At 47.2% G+C, this 19,306-nt stretch overlaps 6 protein-coding genes and 3 non-coding genes across 9 annotated transcripts; 6 read left to right on the top strand and 3 right to left on the bottom strand.

The window, feature by feature from the left end:
- Window positions 1-433: 433 nt before the first annotated feature.
- JR316_0009679 lies at window positions 434-516 on the bottom strand. The gene has a single exon. It is a non-coding gene; the product is annotated as a tRNA-Val (tRNA).
- Window positions 517-619: 103 nt separating this feature from the next.
- JR316_0009680 lies at window positions 620-702 on the top strand. Its single transcript has one exon. It is a non-coding gene; the product is annotated as a tRNA-Val (tRNA).
- Window positions 703-904: 202 nt separating this feature from the next.
- JR316_0009681 (uncharacterized protein) lies at window positions 905-2,258 on the top strand (the record flags this gene model as incomplete). The annotated part of the gene is made up of 4 exons (XM_047895372.1): window positions 905-1,254; window positions 1,309-1,423; window positions 1,477-1,623; window positions 1,674-2,258. The coding sequence occupies 4 exons, from the start codon at window positions 905-907 to the stop codon at window positions 2,256-2,258; spliced, it is 1,197 nt and encodes a 398-aa protein (XP_047745091.1).
- A 1,038-nt stretch (window positions 2,259-3,296) lies between these two features.
- On the bottom strand, window positions 3,297-5,487 carry JR316_0009682 (Oxysterol-binding protein-like protein 1; the record flags this gene model as incomplete). Its single annotated transcript, XM_047895373.1, has 6 exons — window positions 3,297-3,444; window positions 3,512-4,119; window positions 4,214-4,915; window positions 4,974-5,052; window positions 5,162-5,248; window positions 5,333-5,487. The coding sequence occupies 6 exons, from the start codon at window positions 5,485-5,487 to the stop codon at window positions 3,297-3,299; spliced, it is 1,779 nt and encodes a 592-aa protein (XP_047745092.1).
- A 2,170-nt stretch (window positions 5,488-7,657) lies between these two features.
- Window positions 7,658-9,042, bottom strand: JR316_0009683 (D-amino-acid oxidase; the record flags this gene model as incomplete). The annotated part of the gene is made up of 6 exons (XM_047895374.1): window positions 7,658-7,739; window positions 7,795-8,031; window positions 8,078-8,520; window positions 8,577-8,716; window positions 8,763-8,808; window positions 8,857-9,042. The coding sequence occupies 6 exons, from the start codon at window positions 9,040-9,042 to the stop codon at window positions 7,658-7,660; spliced, it is 1,134 nt and encodes a 377-aa protein (XP_047745093.1).
- Window positions 9,043-9,795: 753 nt separating this feature from the next.
- Window positions 9,796-9,882, top strand: JR316_0009684. The gene has a single exon. It is a non-coding gene; the product is annotated as a tRNA-His (tRNA).
- Window positions 9,883-10,421: 539 nt separating this feature from the next.
- JR316_0009685 (uncharacterized protein) lies at window positions 10,422-11,853 on the top strand (the record flags this gene model as incomplete). Its single annotated transcript, XM_047895375.1, has 8 exons — window positions 10,422-10,518; window positions 10,572-10,593; window positions 10,672-10,881; window positions 10,945-11,055; window positions 11,102-11,114; window positions 11,172-11,381; window positions 11,461-11,514; window positions 11,581-11,853. The coding sequence occupies 8 exons, from the start codon at window positions 10,422-10,424 to the stop codon at window positions 11,851-11,853; spliced, it is 990 nt and encodes a 329-aa protein (XP_047745094.1).
- A 493-nt stretch (window positions 11,854-12,346) lies between these two features.
- On the top strand, window positions 12,347-13,457 carry JR316_0009686 (uncharacterized protein; the record flags this gene model as incomplete). Its single annotated transcript, XM_047895376.1, has 5 exons — window positions 12,347-12,522; window positions 12,574-12,672; window positions 12,821-13,016; window positions 13,069-13,122; window positions 13,185-13,457. 5 exons carry the CDS (start codon window positions 12,347-12,349, stop codon window positions 13,455-13,457), a joined length of 798 nt encoding a protein of 265 aa, XP_047745095.1.
- A 4,528-nt stretch (window positions 13,458-17,985) lies between these two features.
- Window positions 17,986-18,440, top strand: JR316_0009687 (uncharacterized protein; the record flags this gene model as incomplete). Its single annotated transcript, XM_047895377.1, has 2 exons — window positions 17,986-18,088; window positions 18,142-18,440. The coding sequence occupies 2 exons, from the start codon at window positions 17,986-17,988 to the stop codon at window positions 18,438-18,440; spliced, it is 402 nt and encodes a 133-aa protein (XP_047745096.1).
- Between the last annotated feature and the right edge of the window lie 866 nt (window positions 18,441-19,306).

A 19,306-nucleotide genomic window follows, 5' to 3' on the forward strand; every position in this document is an offset into this window, starting at 1 on the left:
GGAAACGGTAATGATTCAAGGAATGCTTACATCATACTTGCTGCCCAAAGATTTCGTCTAGAATTTCGCGGATGTTAGTAGAGGAACATGGTCTAAATCCCGTGGAGTTGAGATACGTGCTACACACAACAATGTCCGGTTCCACGGATTTGAGGACAGCTTGTGGTCAGATAAGGCAGAAGGGGTGCCCAAATTGGCACAATGGCGGATATGATTATCCTTTTGATAGAATTTATACGTAGTAGAGCTTCAAGCTTCAAGGCTTAAGTTTACTGTTGTAGAAAAAAAATGACTCATTCCTGTGATGAGATGCGATTCACCAAGACATGTTGTGGATTACTCGAATGACTCTTTGAAATAAACCCGTCTCTTAACCTTCTAAACAGTACTGGAACCAATTGGCTTGAAAACAAAAAGCGATTGGGCAAAAACATGGTCCAATCCAGGATCGAACTGGAGACCTTCTGTGTCCCTTACAGTGTAAGACAGAAATCATAACCACTAGACCATTGGACCGACAACCTGGAAGTTTGGTGCCTCCGGCCGCTCCGTGCGCGGGAGAGATAATAAGCGCCGGAGGGACTCGGAACTAATACGCTTTATGCTAAGAATCACCACTGGTCCAATGGTCTAGTGGTTATGATTTCTGTCTTACACTGTAAGGAACACAGAAGGTCTCCAGTTCGATCCTGGATTGGACCATTTTTTTTGATTGATTCTCCCACGTCGTAGTATCCGTTATGTAATTTCAACAACTTCCGTACTAGCTTCACTTAGCCCTTGTCAAACTACTCCAAGGCACCCATGGTGCTTGACAGGGACACGACATCCTAAATTCTGGCAACGTGTCCTTTTTCTTTCACCATCTCAACTGTATTTTCGTCTGGTTTACATTGGGACTCTCATGGAACTTCCTCAGCTGTCGCTCGACACCTACGTCGCGATCTGCCTGGTAATCGCCACACCATGGCTCTACCGCACATTCTCTCCATTCTCGGAAGTGCGCACGAAAACACGAACAGAGCAGCTAGTCTCCACCACTATACTAACCCACACACTGTACATGCTCTACTGCCTTTTCGTTTCGCCGCCTCAGAATGTGTTCACGTCTCTTGGTGTACCGATGAGTGCTGCGCCGGAGGAGCTGCGTGTAAAGTTGGCGGAGAGGTTTGGGAGTGAGGAGCATGTTCCGGAGTATTTGAGGGTGTTGGTGAAGAGGCTTGGGTTGATGGATATGAGGTCGTTGTATATCCGGTATGTTGGTCTGGTCTGGAGGTAGGTGGAGGGCTAATTCAATGGTGGGATTAGGTTTGGACACGACGTGCTTACGACGTGCTCATATTGCCAGTCGTTCGATGACTTTGCTTTGTATGCGTTTCCCTCCTCTCTCCTCGAATATGTTCGCGAAATTGCTTTCGTCGGGGTGGGTTCTACCAATGAATTCGCGGTTTTTAACTGACAACTTTTGTTGTGTAGCTCTTGACCCTACCAAAAACGCCCACAGCGCACTTCAGACCAGTAGGACTCGGCGTCCTCCTCGCCGCGCTCCTCATCGAGGCATACTGGGTACTCACAGTTCCAGTTCTAATCACTCCACGCGGGTCAGATACGACAACCACAATGGTACGTCCACCTTGCACCACGTACGTTATCTATCCCTGACCCCAAGACAGTGGCACGATACCTTCATCCTTATCCGACACACCCTCTTCCTCCTTCTCCCGCTCATAACAACCCTCGCGCCACACCTCGAACTGCACCGCGTTCCCATTCTAAACGCCTTCATACCCGCGCCGGAGACTGCCAATCTTCCGCCATCGCGCTTCCAGATGCAGGGACAGGGAGGGCCTGTGCTACCAGACGGCATCACGCTGAACCAGATCTCAAATATGACGCTCAAGACACTCGGGCACCTCGTCCCGACGCTGCACCTGCTCAAATATTCGCACGCCGCGATCATGCGCTCGCAGCCTTCCTCTGCTGACGCAGAAGATTCCTCCACACCATCGCAGCACCTGCACGCCCGCGCATCCGAATGGTGGCGCGAAGAACGGCGCGAAGGTGATATCGTGCGAAATGACGCGAACGTGCGGCATGTGCTCAAGGCGTCCGGGCTATCACTAGATGACGAGGTCAAAGCTGAAGACGGCAGCGTGGTGCAACCTGAGGGCCCGTTGTTGAACAGCGCGAAGATCGCGGCGAATATGTTGAAGGAGCAGGGCGCGCCGCCGAGTGAGTTTTGGGTGTTTATGAAGTGACGCGGTTTAGATATCGCGCCAATGCTACTGATATGTTGTGAATGGATGGTGGGTGGTGGTGCTGAGGAAAAAGTTTGATTGTAATATATTATATCTTGTCGTTGGTTTGCGAAGCTATCTATTCGGAGTCGTAATCACCAATTCGGTGCGCATATATGTAGTCCAAAGTAAGGAGGCGTTGTGACACTCAGATTTTTTGAATCATCGACAAACCATGCAGGTACTTTACAAATAAAATTGCAAAACATCAGAGCCTTGATTCAATGAGAATCAAAGCAGATCATATATATCATCACATGGTCGTAAAGCGTAAAAAAAGGGGAGAACAGGCTGCAGGGGAGGTAGAAAAAGGAGAGGTGTATGCGTATGCATATGTGTATGTATGTACGATGAACATGTGGTGAGTGGGTGTGAGATGGGCGTGATAGGTGAAAAAGTAGAAACGTAAAGATGCATACTGTACTATGTACAAAAACTCTACCTAGCTAGATGAAAGTGCTACGAGCCCAACAAAATTTGGACCAAGGGATGCAGAGAAGGATATGGGTGAGGGTAAGGGTGAATTATTAAAATGCAACGTCAAGCGAACAAAAAAGCGGCTATGACAAAAGGAAATGGGGGTTAACACGACGGAGTACATGCACAAGGAAGGAGCAAAAAAGGAAAGAAAAAGAAAAGATAAGCAGAGAATGTCGTGTCAAGAATCATAAAGGTTACAGCAGTACATCGGTGTACACACGTATGTACAGTGTACAGCAACAGCAAGATCGTGAAGAGTCCCTTCCGCCATTTAAGCAACAGCAACAGATATTAAAACAACAGAACTTGAAATTCTGCCACTCTGCACAATTAAAAAAAAGCTGAAGAAAGAAGAAAGCAAAAGGAAGCGAGCGCCTGTGGGGGTGGGAGTAGTGGCAGATTCCCCCACAACATACACTTAACAAATATCGGGGCGGGCGGTTATCGTCTTCGTTTCTGTCTCCCGGGAATAAAATTGCGAAATTGACATCCATGATCCATGAATGCATGACGGATTGCTCAACTCGACAGCTGCGCGTTGACATCAATACCTTCAATGCACTGAGGAGTGTCCTCCTTCATCTCCTCTTCCACAGCAACTTTCCCGTCTTCAGTCAAAACTGCGTATCCTCGCTCCAAGTCATTCTCAAAGTACCTCGGGACAAACCTACAAACGACATTAACACCAGAAACAAAAGAAATCATCATAATGAACAAATGGAAAAAACACGCACTGGATACCCTTCTTCTTCCGCTCAGCAGCCTCATCACGCTGTCTCTGCTCAATAGCCACCTTCTCCTTAGTCGCCTCCGAAAACTCCTTCTTCATCAGCTTGTCCGTCACATTCTCCCAAAGCTTCCTGCTCTCCCGCGAATGCTGCCTCTCCAACGGCCGCACCGTCTTCGGCACCACAAAGAGCGTAGACAGGTCCATAAGCTGCATCCACTCATCCTCAGCTGCCACCGACGACGACTTCGAACTCGATCCGGAACCAGAACCAGAACCAGAGCTCCTCTTCCCCGACAAATAATACGACGCAACGTCCGCCTTGGACACCGACGCCGCAGGAATATTCGGCATGGGCAGTTTCGCATGGGACGGGTTGGGCGACGACGCGGTGGAACGCGTCACTCCTGTGTGGTTGTGCTCTGGGTTGGGGTACGACCCCGTCCCGACGCGCTTCCACCGGATCTTGCCCCGCCAGGACCCGTCGAACACAGCGACGACGCGGTTCTGCGGGACGTGCTTCACTTTGGTCCATTCTGCGCAGTGGGTCGTGTCAGAGTCGAACACGGTGTGGATGACGCCTTCGACGAGGAAATGCGCGCGGCCAAGCCAGGACTACATGTCAAAAGGGAGAGGAGAGGGAGATCAGTCAGATACGATTGTTATTTTTACTTCGGACGCCAGACGTTGTTTTGGCATGCACACGCACCTCTTCCTTGTACTCGATAATCGTCCTAAATTTATGTCCAGGCTTACCGCCTTCACACGTAATAATCGTCGACTCGCCAACAGTGACATAAAAGCTGCCCCTCAAAATCCCATTAACCGACGCAACAGGGTGCGTAATATGGTATTTCTCGCCCTCGCCGGGGCCTCCCGTCAAATGGATGAATATGCCCTGGTTATACTGACCAGGCGAAACGCGCAGGGTCGTCCCAGAGACCTTTGCTGATATCTGATCGATACCGGACATCTCTATCGACCGGCTCGGGCAGGTGGCGAAGTACGCAGAGACAGGCGGGTGGTGGGATACTTGCTCGGTCAGGAAAACCACGCGGACGGGCGCCGTGCCTCCGGGGGTGCTGGCATTATTGCCCCCAAGGCTGAGGCTGGACACCTGTGCTGTGAGGTTATCGGTATCGGCGCCACCGCCAGCGGCAGGATGGTGCGGCGAAGTGGGAGCAGTGGAGGGACTCTTATGTTTCGAAAAAGCACTGATCCCACTCGTAGTACTCTTCGAGCTCTTGCCGCTCTTCACGCTGCCCGTTTCCGACGCCAAGGCTTCGCCGATGGAGTCTCTGTTGCTGTTCCCTTCCCCATCGTCTAGTCTGTACGGGTTAGGTTCAACATCCCAATGCGCCCGGAAATGCTCGCCCAGCACCGAGTTGTACGGCTTGCAGACTTTGCCGTGCTGCAATGAGGCGAAGTTGAGTTTTTTCCCCATGTCGTTTTTGAGAGACGGGACGCACTATGAACTTGATATCTTTCGTAAATGTAAATCGTAACACCGAGATCATCCTCATAAAAGGATCGTCGGAATCATTGATCCTGGAAGACGTAAACAAGGATTGTGGGTTAGCCCAAACTGAACGATCGAAACCGACTGAATTCAGGCGGAACAGCCAGAACAGACAGGCAGATGGCAACAAACACCTACGTGCAAAAGATGTCGGGCCTATCCAGATAGTGCCAGTACTCCAGATTGGGCATGGGCTCCAGCAACGAAGCCGGCAGGGACAATCGCCTGAGATTAGGAGGTAAGTTGATGGGGGAGTCAGCGTTCGCTGCTCCCCCTGGGCTCGACAAAAACGAAAGAGGAGAAACTCACATTGTAGCGATGTCCTTTACACCAAGACACTTCTTCACGAGCTGGACGATCATCTTCAGCTTTCCGCCCTCGCCTGTGTCCCCTGAATCCGGAACCGAGATGGGCGGTCCTGGGGCATCCTCATCGATGCTGTTGTCGTGCTGGGTCGTGCTCATCGTTAGAGTGCAATGAAGGAATCAAAAAGAAAAGCAAATGCAAGGAAGAAGGGAGAGAAAGCGGTGGGGTTAGAAGTAAAGAGGAGGCTGGATGGGATGCTAGTAGCCGGTTATGGTACAGTGACAAAAGGCGCAGACGTGGACTGTAGGGCACTGATCATCCTAAATTGGTTACACGAGTCTACCGATCCTTCCTTCACGTGAATACTTTGACTACAAAAAACCATATACACCCAATATACACCAGCAGACAATTGTCGCTTCCAGCGCACAATATAGCCTTTACGAAAATGCTTCCGGTCAAGATAACGTCCTTAGCCCACAGATCCGGCGGTAAATTCCATTTGCTTCATTTAAATTTAGAACAATTGTGTTCTTTGGAAGCCTTGTCACAACAGGTCATCGGAGAGGAGATAGCGTGGTTCTCATAAACGATAAGCTTGAGTCTCTTCAAACACCAAGGTACAATATTGCTCGGATCTTGTTAGGAGCATTCTGATGAAGGTCAGGCAAAGAAATGAAGGTATGTATAAATCCATCCAGCAACGCTCTAGAGCTTGGAAAAGAAAATATCAAGCAGGATTCTAAACGGAAACGAACACACATACTTTACAAACAGTTGTTTGTTCACAATAAACCTGAGCCAAGGTAGAAGGTATATGAATCAAGTACCATTGGTACCCGGTTCCTATGTAAGTCTACCACTGCACAGCACTACACCAAAAACTTAATTGTCAATCCAAATTTTCGAGAGTAATAATTCAGTAGTTGTACCTACTTGTATTGATGACCTCAATTCGGTGCAGAGATGACGCGACTCTGAGAAAAGACGCTCGACAGAAACACTTGCAATTGGGCTAAGGTTTAGGAATTCCGAGTGATGAATCTGCTAGGATACATTTCAGATATTATGTCTTGCAATCTGAATAAAATTTGAAGCTTACTTTCCACCATAAAAGAGGTTTGTCTGGATCACTGTATTTCGAGCTACGGTTGGAAGTAGCTTGAAAAATGCAAGATTTTTGTTAGTGGTTAATAGGCGGGTCTTGGCCATTGAGCGGTTGGAGCTCTAGATTTACCACGCTACTCTGATCATTGAATAGCAAAGAGGGACTTTTAAAATCAATGGGTAACAGAGAGGGATGCGCCCTGGTCACTGGTGGAAAAAGAATATAACGTTGACAGTAAATGCATATGGTGCGCTGTCGAATGAAAGTCAAATAACATGATTATACGCACCATCATTTCGCGAATTTTTTTATAACTCCATTGTTTCGAAGACAGGAGGGATATCTCATAAACAGAGATATAGAGGTGAAGGTAGGGTATATGCTGCCGGTCTTGATAGCCTAGAGTACGGAGGTTAGAATAGGAGAACGCGAGTGTTGCATAACTGCGCGAGTGTTGCATAACTGAGAATACTTACTCGTCAACTACAGAATTTCTCCAGTCAGAGGGGGGAATTTAGGGAAGTAAACACGCTAAGTATAACTTGTTCCAAATTATCCAAGGAAGTTAACACTGAGAGGGGGAGATTGAGGGATGTCTTTGTGTAGATCAAACTTTCGAGGTTGGTTCTACCCGGGATCGACCACATAGACCTAGATCGATGTAGTGGCATGAATATGAACGTCGTTGTACCGCTTACCGACTTGCCGCCCCTTCACTACGATATGTGAGCCAGATGGTCCCTCCTATACTCCGATATTGACCGTTATTTCCATTTCCCTAGAAGCATTTTTTAATCCGCTAGGTATAAAGACTGTCGAGCATGTCGGTGCGGTTCGATGACAAAGTATCGTAAAGTACAGCAGACCACCTGCGAGTCTTGACCGATAGACTAGCTCTTGAATTTAATGAACACATCGAACATATTGCCTATACCCGTGAACATCAGCGAGGACATAAATTCTTCTGTTGTACAGTTCAACCTCTAGGGTGGGTTTCATGGTGATAAGCTTGTGTAGTTTTGGCCATTTTCAGCTCGAGACGTAGGACTGATTATCTTTTTAGTCTTTATTCCCTCTCCCGCCTCATTTTTCAAATAAAACAGGCCATCTGTCATTAGAAAACAAAGCTGGATTGCGCATATCCGTTGTCAATACAAATAGGTATACATTTTAAAAGAAATGCCTTATAGTTACACGTTCCTCCAACCCCAATAATACGCTCATTGAGCAAGAGCTTCTTCCAAAAGTTTGAGAGCGACGGATGCCGAGCCATAGCAGGCAATGTACCCAAAGCCACCGTGGCTTGGGAATAAATGTCAATCAAGTGCTGATGCTTGAATGATTCTATCGGACTCACCCATAGTTATGTACAACAGGGACGCGTCGTGTGGAAGTCTGCAGCCACTCCGACTCCAACCTCACACCTCCCTTCCTACATGGCCGGAGCCCGCATGATTCTTCAACGATAATAGGAAGGATGTCGTCGACCGTAGGTTTCCTCTGCGCCCTGATTTCTGGGGGAGCGATTTCGGGACAGATCTCGAGAACACGTTCCAGGATATCCCGTGTCGTCTCCGGTCTCGGACGCGGGTGCCTTGACAAACTGTAAGGCAAGAACCAACAAAAAAGAAAACACATACCAGTCATCCGCCTCATACGTCCCACCAATGATCACATTCCCGCTCCTCCTCGGAATAACATACGTCCAGATCTTGCCCGGGCCTCCACTAAGCGACATGCAAAAGTCGACCCAGGGTGCATTGAGCAGCACAGTCTGCCCTCTCACAGGATACACGTCCGTGTCCTCGACACCGCCCAAATACCTCGCGCCGAGCCCAGGGCACACAACGACGGCATCTGGGAGAGGGAACCGGACGTGCGCGTCGGGTTCCGCGAAGGCGCCGGGGCCGCCGTTGATGACCTGGTTGATGTGCAGCACGGAGCCGCGGACGATGTGGCCGCCGCTGGCGAGGAAGGTGGAGAGGAGGTAGTTCAGGAAGATAGGCGCGTCGGTGTTCACAGAGTCGTATGTGATCCCGGAGATGGCGCCTGGGACGAGTTCATCCTTGCCTAGTTCGGTGTACTGGAGATATCGTGTTATTGGTGGACTGGGATTGGAAAATGATGAAGGGGGCTCACGTTTGGCATGAGACTCAACGTGTCGAGGTTTGTTGGCTCGCGATGGAATTCTTTCTGCTTTAATCTTTTGAAGCAGCCTGGTGCGTCGCCCTCGGGAGAGGATAGATCCCACATCGTTTTGAACGTTTCAATGTCGATTTCTACAGCCAAGTCAGCTATTTCCAGCGGTACGATAATTAGATTTACTTCTCTGAGCGACATCGTCCCCAGCAACGCTGACATGATGAGCACCCTAAGAAATATGAGCATCGACAGAACGTTGAGAGAGAATGACACGCACCGCAGACAGACTGGCATAAGTCACAGTCTTTGGATCCGTCGGAAAATCCTGTGCAATAACAGTCACTTGATACCCTCCCTTTTGCTGAATCTTCAGCGCAGTGGTCAACCCTATAACACCAGCCCCGAGCACTGTGATGTGCTTGATCCCATTCTGAGTCTGTGGTTGCGAATCAGAGCCAGACATCGTCGAAGAAGTAGTCGACTAAGAGATTTATCGTCCCAAGTTATATAGGAAACAGGTTGTCCGTAAGATAAGATGGCACCGTGTGGACTCTGCGGGGGTGGGAGAAGCTTGAAGAGAAAATTTGATAAATGTATAGTATGTGGGCCGCGATCCTCGCTTGGCCTCACAATCCCACTCCGCGCGATCCTTTATTCAATCGTCAGAAAAGCATCCATGCAGTGTCCGATCGTGGTCTGTTCTCCCTGGACCCATTCTGGACCGGGAGGAGCTGATGTATGTATAGAAGAATAAAGCCTGGTTAACCCCTGTGTATGATCTTTTGGCTTGTATCGGAGAATGAATATGGCGGTCGTGTGATTGTGAAGCGAGTCTGGGGTTTGCCCCGCTTTGAATCCTCGATGTCTGGAGCAGTTACACAAATAAACACAGGGTATAAACACACTTTAGTACGTCTACAGGTGTAGCATTACGCTGAATCATTCAAGCGCCGAATCACATCACAGGGTGGTCTTTTCAACATCTTTCATGAGCCACGATAATTTGAAGTTGTTGGAGTTGTATTTCTGGTATGCATAACTTCATCTTCTTTTAACCCTCCTGATCAATGGAAGAAAATTAATGAGAAAAAGTTGAGAGAAAGCGAGCAAAGAGTGGTGGAAGCTGAGCGACAAGCGAGGGGCCAAGCAACTTCAGTCTAGGGGCAGCTGGGCTTCGACCAGCACTGGGACTATGGACCGACCCTGTGTTTCAGAAGTCGGTATCGATTAGGGGTTAAATCACTTCGTTGTGGTCATTTGAATTAGCTCCGAAGAGCCGCTGGTTCGATTCCAGCTACCGACATTTAACTTTTTCATTCACCGCCATTCCTTATGACGTCACTGATCCTTTTTTAATCTAATCATCTTTCTAGTGTTCGCTCTCATCGACTTTCTCTTTTTTCCCCAATCACGGTGGCCATGGTATATCACCATCGATGATAAAGAATAATAATAATTTCCGGATAAGAACTTCAGCAAGAGGTTTCATTCCGGACTGATTGGAAGGAAGCGTCAAGATTGAGAGTGGTGAGAGATTCGTATATACATTTCCCAATCATAGGAACCAAATTTTGTTCAGTATTTGGTGAAAGAGTTCTTGACTTCATAGCACCTATCTACAGGTGTCCTTCTTATTCTCCAAATTGGTATACTATGCTTTCCAGCAGTTGTGGAGTTTCTCCAGTTGCTGATCCTTCAAACTAGCGTCAATGCCCACATCCATCTCCTTTTTTAACTGGATTTTTTGGATGCCCTTGAATCTCAAGCAGACATTTGGGAATAATTTTGTATACACTGCGTGGCGCGGCCTCGTGATTAACGGCGATTTTTCTGGTACAGGTGATGCCGGTAATTGCCTTACTACCCATTCGCCAATCCCCACATAGTTCCGTGTTTACAGAAATCTCATTTGCTTACCACTGTTCATACTATTTTAAAGGTGGTCTTTATTAATCATCTATCATGAATTGTACTTATACAAAAGCCTAATAGAGGCGAGTTTTTCACTCCAAAAGTGAGTTCTAAAATAATCACGCTACCTTATAAATCCTGCTATCAATGCATCCGTGTACTCAGCAAAGATTGCCTTCAGGTTTGTTTCTCTGTACTGCTACTTAGTCACGACCATGTCATCCGAAGAACTTCCTGCTTTCGAGAAGAACAAAGGGTTCAAAGTTTGCACGTCTCCCAATCCGGAATGGACTTACGGGCAGCGCGTAGAAGAGACGCCGGAAGGTAAAGCATGGGTTGAAGGAGAGAAAGCTGGATGGACAGTTGTCGACACTTCCAAGGAAGAGACTAGGTCAGTTCGTTTTTTCTTCCTTCCTTGAGTTGTCGTATTAATGAGCTCTTTGACGGGTACTAGGAGGCTGTATGCTATTGGAATAGCTGGTATCGTTCCTCGACCCATCGCGTTTGTATCGACTGTGTCCAAGGATGGTGTGGAGAACATCGCGCCCTTCAGGCGTGTATCTCAGTCATTTGTTGATATGGCTGATTCTGTCTGATCTGAATTATCTTAGCTGGTTTAATCAAGTTAGTTTACCTCAATTCCTTGTACCGATGAGCACATTCTTATCTGGCTCGTTCTAGGTATCCCCCAACCCCTTCGTCGTCTCAATCTCATGCGCACACGGTGGCCCAAAAGGCGCGAAAGACACCCTCACAAACATACTCAACGGAGCCGGATTTACCATCAACATCATCAGCGAACCATGGGTCGAGCAGTCCAACGTCTGTTCGACGGATGCCCCTATCGAAATCAGCGAATGGCCGCTCAGTGGACTGACCAAGGCGCCGAGTGTATGTCCCCGGCTATCCCTTTGCCGGTTTATTCTGCTGTGTTCACGCATTCGCTGAATTTCTATTTCGGTAATGTTAGATTCACGTCAAGGCGCCGAGGGTGAAGGAAAGCGCGTTCTCTATGGAGTGCGAGGTAAGTAGAGGTGTCCCTTTTCGGATTGACATATTACTCACTTTAGCCATCTCTTGTGTTGATTAGCTTCTGCAAACTGTTCCGGTGAAAGACCCCAATACTGACAACACAGTCTCAACGCTTGTACTTGCACGCGTCAAGTATATCCACATGCGCAACGACATCCTCGACCCCGTGCGCGGGATTCCTGATCTCGCAAAATTCAAGCCTATGGCTAGAATGGGAGGCCTTACTTACGCGACCGTTTCGCAAGGCTTTGCGCTCCCCAGACCTCCCTGGGATTCGTTACCTGAAGAAGCCAAGCAAAAGTTTGCTGGGGATGCAACCAAGCAGAGTTAAACGGAGTTCATCGGTGTTGTGGATGATAAAGCGTGTCACATTAAGTAGAAACAAATATACTTCGTCTTTACCTTTTAATGACATTTAAGTTTGCGGATAGTATTATCCCGTGTATCCGCGATTTGCGTCGTCCATAGAGCGGATAAAAATAGAGAGACTGAGACTTATTTTTGGGCCCTTTGCCGTCGCGCAAGGCCTTTAATTCATGTCTTCTCTCGTGATGAAAGGTGATGTTTTGTACTGTGGTACTAAACGTTGGGTTTTGCTGACCGGATGCGTTTTCCGCAATACAGTGCCCATCCGGATGACACTGCATAGTCTATGATGTTACTTGGTCAAGGAAGACGCTTCCTTGTAGACTTGAGTTATCTTTGGTGTGGCAAGTTCTGCTTAAAAGGTCTTGAAGAATAGCGTTATCATCATCTCCAGTCACTGTTCGACACCCATTTTTCGAATCGCCTTCAGTCCTCAATTAAATCTTATTTGAATCCACATGCCAGCTGAGAAGCTCGCCCAATTCGACCACGAGAAAGGATTTGAATACACCACCTCCCCTGTTCCAAATTGGAGATATGGGGAGAGTATTCAATCTTCTTCTGAAGGAAAGGCATGGGCAGAAGGAGAAAAATTAGGATGGACCGTCATTGACCCGTCCGAGGAAACGACCAGGTATGTAAACGCCTACAACTGGGATGACTTTGTGAATTGACCCTTTATTAGAAGGATGTACGCTATAATGGTCGCAGATATTGCACCTCGTCCAATAGCTTTTATATCCTCCATCTCCCCTGAAGGAGTAGAAAATCTCGCACCATTTAGGTACTTCATTTCAATTTACTAAGCCCGCATACCCGCTGATCTTACGCCGTCTGATACGGTTGGTTCAACATGGTAATTTGCACTCTTGTATCTGATATACGCATAATGAGCTCATCTTCCGTTTCAATTTTAATTAGATCACGCCTAGTCCGCATACGATAGCATTCGGAGCTCTACACGTCAACGGGGAGCCCAAAGATACCTTGCGCAATGTCCTTTCAGGAACTGGGTTTACCGTCAATATTATCAGTGCGCCGTGGGTAGAGCAGTCCCATGTTTGCTCTGTCGTTTTTCCTTCCGATGTCAGTGAGTGGCCAAGCAGCGGACTGACGAGGGCGCCTAGTGTAAGTCCTAATTTTTGTATAAAAATTCTTGTCTTTTTAACACATCCACCAGTTACACGTCAAAGCTGCACGCGTAAAGGAAAGCGCATTCTCGATGGAGTGCGAAGTGCGTATCTTGCATCTGATTTCATCGGAACAACTAACTTAACAAACACGTCAACGCCGCAGCTGCTCGATACCGTTCAGATCAGGAACCCAGCCACGAACGTCATAGCGTCGACACTCGTCGTCGCAAGCGTCAAGTACATCCACATGCGCAATGACGTACTGGATCCTGTCCGCGGGATACCTGATCCAGGGAAGCTCAAGCCTGTCGCAAAAATGGGAGGCATCTCGTATGCGCGGGTGTCTGAAGGATTTACGCTTCCTAGAGCTCCGCATTGGACGACTGTAGTTGAGGGCCAGCGTGCTTTCATGGAAGAAAGTGTCGAGTTTTCTTGAACAAAGAAACGGGTTAAATTTGGAGATGGTTCGGGTTATAGGAACTCTTCTTCTTTACAATGAAGCGCTATAAATTTTTCTTTCCGTTTGAATAGTTTACCCTATGCGATATATTAAAATTCTACTACCACACCTCTTAATGTACAACTAGCCGATATTTCTTAGAACATCAATTCTCACAAGTTCCACCATCCCTCCTCAAAATTTCCAAGGGAGTCTTCTATTACTAAAGACACGCTTTGCAGGAATCAGCTCCGGAAACCAAAGGATATCGATAGCGCGAGCTCCAGACGATGGGAAGACCACAAGCTTCTTTCTTCTCTCGCAGACGATGATCTACATTTCCCCATGCGGAGCTGCACCTCGTACATACTGCGGATCGCAAGATAGAGCGCGATACGCAATAATCCATTACAAATCTCACACCCACCCAGGTTTTTCAACGTCTACCTTACACAAGAAGCGCATGCGCAGCCTGTTGATTTTTGAATTTTTGAAATGAGTGCGTCGATCGTGGAATGAAAAGAAAAAGAATCGAACATACAATAAATAAATCGAGCGCTGTTCGAGGTCCTGCCCCGCACGGGAGATCATGATCAAAGAGTTTAAAAATAGACTGCAGTGATCGATGATCAGTCAGAACTATTTTTGGATGCTTTGTGTGCTTAGACCTGCGCGTCGGTATAGTCGGGTGCGCCTGGAGGCTTTGGTGAGGCTTCGATATTGGTAGAAGGCGAGGAGTTTTTTTGAAAGCGCGTGAATTGCTATGAATGTGGAACAAAAACTCTTTCATGGGCCAATAACAGTGTCCGACATCGGAGCTTTGAACCTTCGTTGAAAGTATTTTGGAACTAAGCAAAGATTTCATTGGGAACTTCAGGGTATCCGTCGTCTGACCTACAAAATAGTCTATGCATATCTGTGGCTTGTGCATATACACAGCAAGGACTAACTATTCGATGTGATAAGATTAGGACAGAATACATTCCGAGATGTTCGTAAGGGGTTCAGATGCCAAGCCTGAGGTTGACCTTTTCCGGCGAGGCGGAATCCTCGAGGCTTTGTGAAGCATAACCGTAGCTCGACGTATATTATATGTATTCTATACATGCACATCACATGCGCTATGCGGTAATAGCAAACGTCGCTGAGTTCCCTGCCGAGAGTGTCAGGGATATATACTTTTGCTGAGGCTGTGACCCGGCCTTCTACTAGTACTGTTGTACTTGTATGCCACTTGGGGATATAAGAAACACAAGAGGAGCGCTTGGGAGGTGTGTTGTAGCACAAGCTGACCGGAAGACACTGTATGCGCAGCACGAGTGCGTTCTTGAGTACAAATGGCTTGAGGAAATGGTTAGCTACCTGGCTCACGGGGAGCACGACTCGTAGGTCGAAAATAACAATGATATATATTCATATTCATCTTCAGATATATTGATGTGGTGAGCATATAGCATTCAATTTCATGGCCTTCTGTAGCAAGTAAACTAAGTGGTTATGAATGAAGTGAATATCTATTGAAATCTCTGAAAAGCTTGGCCTACTACTGCGAGTCCGTTGGATATAAATTCATATTATTATCCAAGAAACCTTAAGCTGTGCACCGGTACTGGGGCAATTAAATTGAGACGCATATGTATTGCTGCATGTTTCTATCGTATTGGACTTACCACTGTATTCTTGGCGCCTAACGATGCACAACGCCATAAAGTGATTGACTTCTTCTGACCAATTGAGTTTGTCGGCGTTTCGTTGTCATCGATTTAATATTGGAGCACGCATACTTAATATACCAAGGTGACAGATGAACAAGCATTCCCCGCGTTGAAGCTGTACATATCACACACCTAAGCAAGATGCTTGCCTGGCCTTGAACTTCAGGACAGATGTCTAAATTTACATCAGAGTTTGAGCTTTGCACAAGTACAATGATAATCAACCTCGATAGTGGTTATAATCAACCAACAACTCCGATTCAGAGTCCAGACCTCTATCCCTCCGAACCAGCACCAGTTATCGCCTCGGGCACAATAGAGCACATCTGTAAAAAATATACTATTCATGTTCGATCGAAGAGCAAGTGGCCATATCGACCGACGCCCGTACGTACGTATGGGAACACGGCAGCGATGTGGATTAGCTATATCTGTTTCGTTGAGCAAGACCACGTTTTCAAAAATACAATATGATAGATAGAAAAACCATCAATGACAACCATCTCCGAGGGAAGTGAGCACTGGCACTGCCAACCAGCTCGAGGCTCAAGCCCACTATACGCCTGGCGGGACACCTGGAACCCACATACCCAAATAATACATTGACGGTGCCGCCTCGGCTGACAACATTTGTGAATCAACTGCTCACTGGCAGCGCTGTGGTATCTGTCCTAAATTTGTCTGCTCTCTGGATGAGAATGCATAAGCCTAGAAGATCAAAGATAAGCACAAAACACCATTATCTGTGTCAAAGCAAAGGTCGATGCACTCCCAAAAAACGGAGCAATCATAATGACCTGCTCACAGACTCCAGAGTTAGCCTCCAACTGCCGAATCAATTGACGAGGGTCCAGCTAGAAGTTAAGCGATCCATTGCGTAGCGTGGAGTTTCTAATATTACGATCGTCGGCGGCGGCGGGTGAGTGTGAAGACGAGTATTTTTGACTGATCTTCGGGAGACGACGGGCGAGAACGTATGGCTCTTTGTCAGGTGTTTTCGCACTTCGGACTGCAGGCCACAGGTGAGCAATCAATTTATTATTCAATGCCGTGCCTTTGCAAGTCGCGCGTCATAATCGGTGACGTGAGCACTGACTGCAATGCGTAGTGCAATGCGCATAATGCACACATAGTGCACTCCAAGGGTATTCAATGCCTCAAAGGCAGTGACGGACAGGTGCGTACCTGGTGAGGGAGGTATGGTGTGTATGACGTTCCTTTTGTTGATGTGATGCAGTGGATACGTGAAATCGAGCTTGCGTCGGAAAGACCTAGCAAAGTTAATCACTGTTTTTTTTGTCACTAACATCCAAGTAATTTCCGAACAGTCGTAGCTTCAACGGTTGCAAATTAAGGAGGCCCGAGGGTTGACTGGACGACGCCCTGGCACCGCTGCTGGAGCACTTTGTTTTCGGCCATTCCGATCTGCATCGGACTATGAGAGTTGAGAAGGGTCAAAGTTAGAAGCAACTCAACTGAGTATGAGCATTGATATTGAATGGCTAACTGACACTGACCCTCAGCGGGGCACGGAATGTATTTCTCGGTGTCTATGACCCCGATGCTTACCGGTACCGGCGTTGTTGTCAAAGTTTGATACAATTCACGTTCCAGAGTGCAACCTAACCCAAGAAGCGACACGAAAATCAGTATCAGTCTTCTAGGTTTGGTTTAAACCCACTGAGTGGATATGTTAAATCAGTAAAAAGAAGTCTAAGAGCTCTCATGCTCACTTGGGCTTGCGAGTGAAAAATTAGTGGAAGACGTGATAAATTCCGACGATTACGCTATTACAGAAGCAAAAGTTATGCGGGACTCGTGCTCGTGCTGGCTTGTCCCCCATAGAACGTTTTCCACTCTGAGATAAAATGCCCAACAAGCACTTTCCGTCGCACCGGAAATGTGCGTAGAGTGCGGTTCGGCTAAAGATTGCTAATTGGCGGTGCTGGAGAAGTTGGAAGCATTTTTTACGGTGCTGGGTCTATGTTTGGACAATGTCCCATGCCTTGAGTTGTCGCTTCGACTCTCGAGTCAACTTTACCTCGTAGAGGCCTTGATTGGAGTGGGCCTAGAATCTTTTTTTTTAAAAAAAGTGCCAATATGATTCGTGTAAGGCCCTAGTAAGGCCATCAGAGGCATTGTATATGTTGTGGCCTATGACCCTTGCGACGGTAAGTAATTGAAGCTTGGAGGTAGAGAGGCCCGAAGCCTACCTCGATTTGCCTTACGAGATGACAATAATCCCGCCTTTCTGTGCTAACACCGGTTAGTTATGCGGGAAATAGATGTTTATTTCTATTTTTTTGCGTGGACCAAGCCGGTACAGAGTTGTAGATGGCCCCAAAGACCCTAATAGAGAGTGGCGTCCTAGTGTAAGGGCCTGAGAAGGGTCGTCTAGATACAGTCACTGGTGGCCAATGCACAGCGGTACAATCATGATTTAGGCCTTGGTCGATGAAATCAAAAGAAATCAGATACGGTGGTGAATGAAAATCTGGACTGGGATATTGAGAGAGAAAGAGATCTAGAAACGGCCGGGCATTGAAGGAGGACAATGATAGCAGAGGGCCACGTGAAAGAGAAAATGAGGATCAAGGATGAAGCGATAAAAGTGGGAGTTCTTGAGAGATTCCAATCGGAGATAATCGGGGTGTTCTGGGTCCTGGCCACCCGTCACAGTTCCCAGCTTATTCTGTTCCGTAACTGAGCGTCTCACTTTGTGCCTCTCACCCTCGTGGCCTGAGCATGCACTATAAAACCCACTCGTCCTTGCAAACTTTTTTACTCATTTTCCCCACTTCGAATTTAGCATGACTTTCGCTACAGAATCCCCAGAGCTCAGCCCCATAATGCAAAACGATGCGCACTTTGCCTTTGCGCGAATCAATGGGTCTGACGTCCATCTTGTACAAGGTCAGTTTCGCGATTTTGTCAACCCTTTCTCGATTTTAATTCGTTCAAAACAGCGTCGTCTTTCAAATCGCCTATAGCCCCTGTAGACGTCAAAGTCTTCAAGCACGAGTTTATCTACATTTTCCGGCTCGCCAAGTCGTGCACCGTGCATCCTGCAGAGATCTCGTTCCTGGAGACCATAGATGACCGTCACGCGCTCTATGAAGAAGAGGGCGAAAAGGTGTATCTTACGAGGGAGATGATGCAAAAGATGCAAAACTACAACTGCGATCCTCGCTTCCGCAAGCAGGTCCCAAAATCTCCGCGGCCTGTTGTATCGAACCAGCGCCAACAACGGCAACGACAATATTGAATGCCACCATTATATCCCCTTTCATCTCCACGAAGCGACATGGAAGCAAGGAAGCTCTTTCTTCCCTTTTCTTGCTGCTTTCGACCTCTCCACCGCCGTTCTCATTCCATCCAAGACTCCGAATCACGTTCATGAACCCCCATTTCACGTCCATATTCAACCATAGAACTTCTCACGACACACTCTCCTTCCATATTTCTCTTTCCCGCATAACTGCAACCCTTCTCCCCTAGGCGGCGCAATCCCGCCATATTCTTGTCTCGACCCATCAGGTTTCCGACCCCATCACATCTCTCTTTCTCGCTCATCGGACACAGCATTTTTTTCTCTTTTCTTCTTGCATCGCACATTACCGCATTTGTATTTTTACACACAATCATCATAACAACTGCATTTTTATGAAGAAAGTGATTCATATTTCGTACCCTTGTATCGCAGCGCATCGTAACTTCCATTTTTGTCAACTTTCAAAATTGAGCTCGGCGCAGGCTCGGCAGACAAGGACACCGGACACTACACGCTCCATTTATCTCTGTACAGTGTAAAGGTACCCAAAACATGGAGAGGAAGGAAAAGTATTTAGCGAACTTTACACTGCTGAGGTTACTTAGATAATGCTCCAAAGTTGTATTTACCTTAAAATCATTTTATGTGTCCCACAATTTACCAAAGAAGTCGTGAAATTAAAAAAATCCATGCCAATGCGCGTCTGCATGAAGCAGTCTTCCAAGGTTTTCAGTTTGTACAAGCATTTGATTATGAAGTGTTTACGAGTCCTCCTGTAGAAGAATTCGTTTTGTATCATCGACCTCCAGCCAAAATTTTGAAATGCTTATTGAGCCGGCGATCAATCGGCACGCTTTATC

The sequence above is a fragment of the Psilocybe cubensis genome, chromosome 9 (genome assembly GCF_017499595.1).
Source record: "Psilocybe cubensis strain MGC-MH-2018 chromosome 9, whole genome shotgun sequence".
In the NCBI taxonomy this organism is placed as follows: domain Eukaryota; kingdom Fungi; phylum Basidiomycota; class Agaricomycetes; order Agaricales; family Agrocybaceae; genus Psilocybe; species Psilocybe cubensis.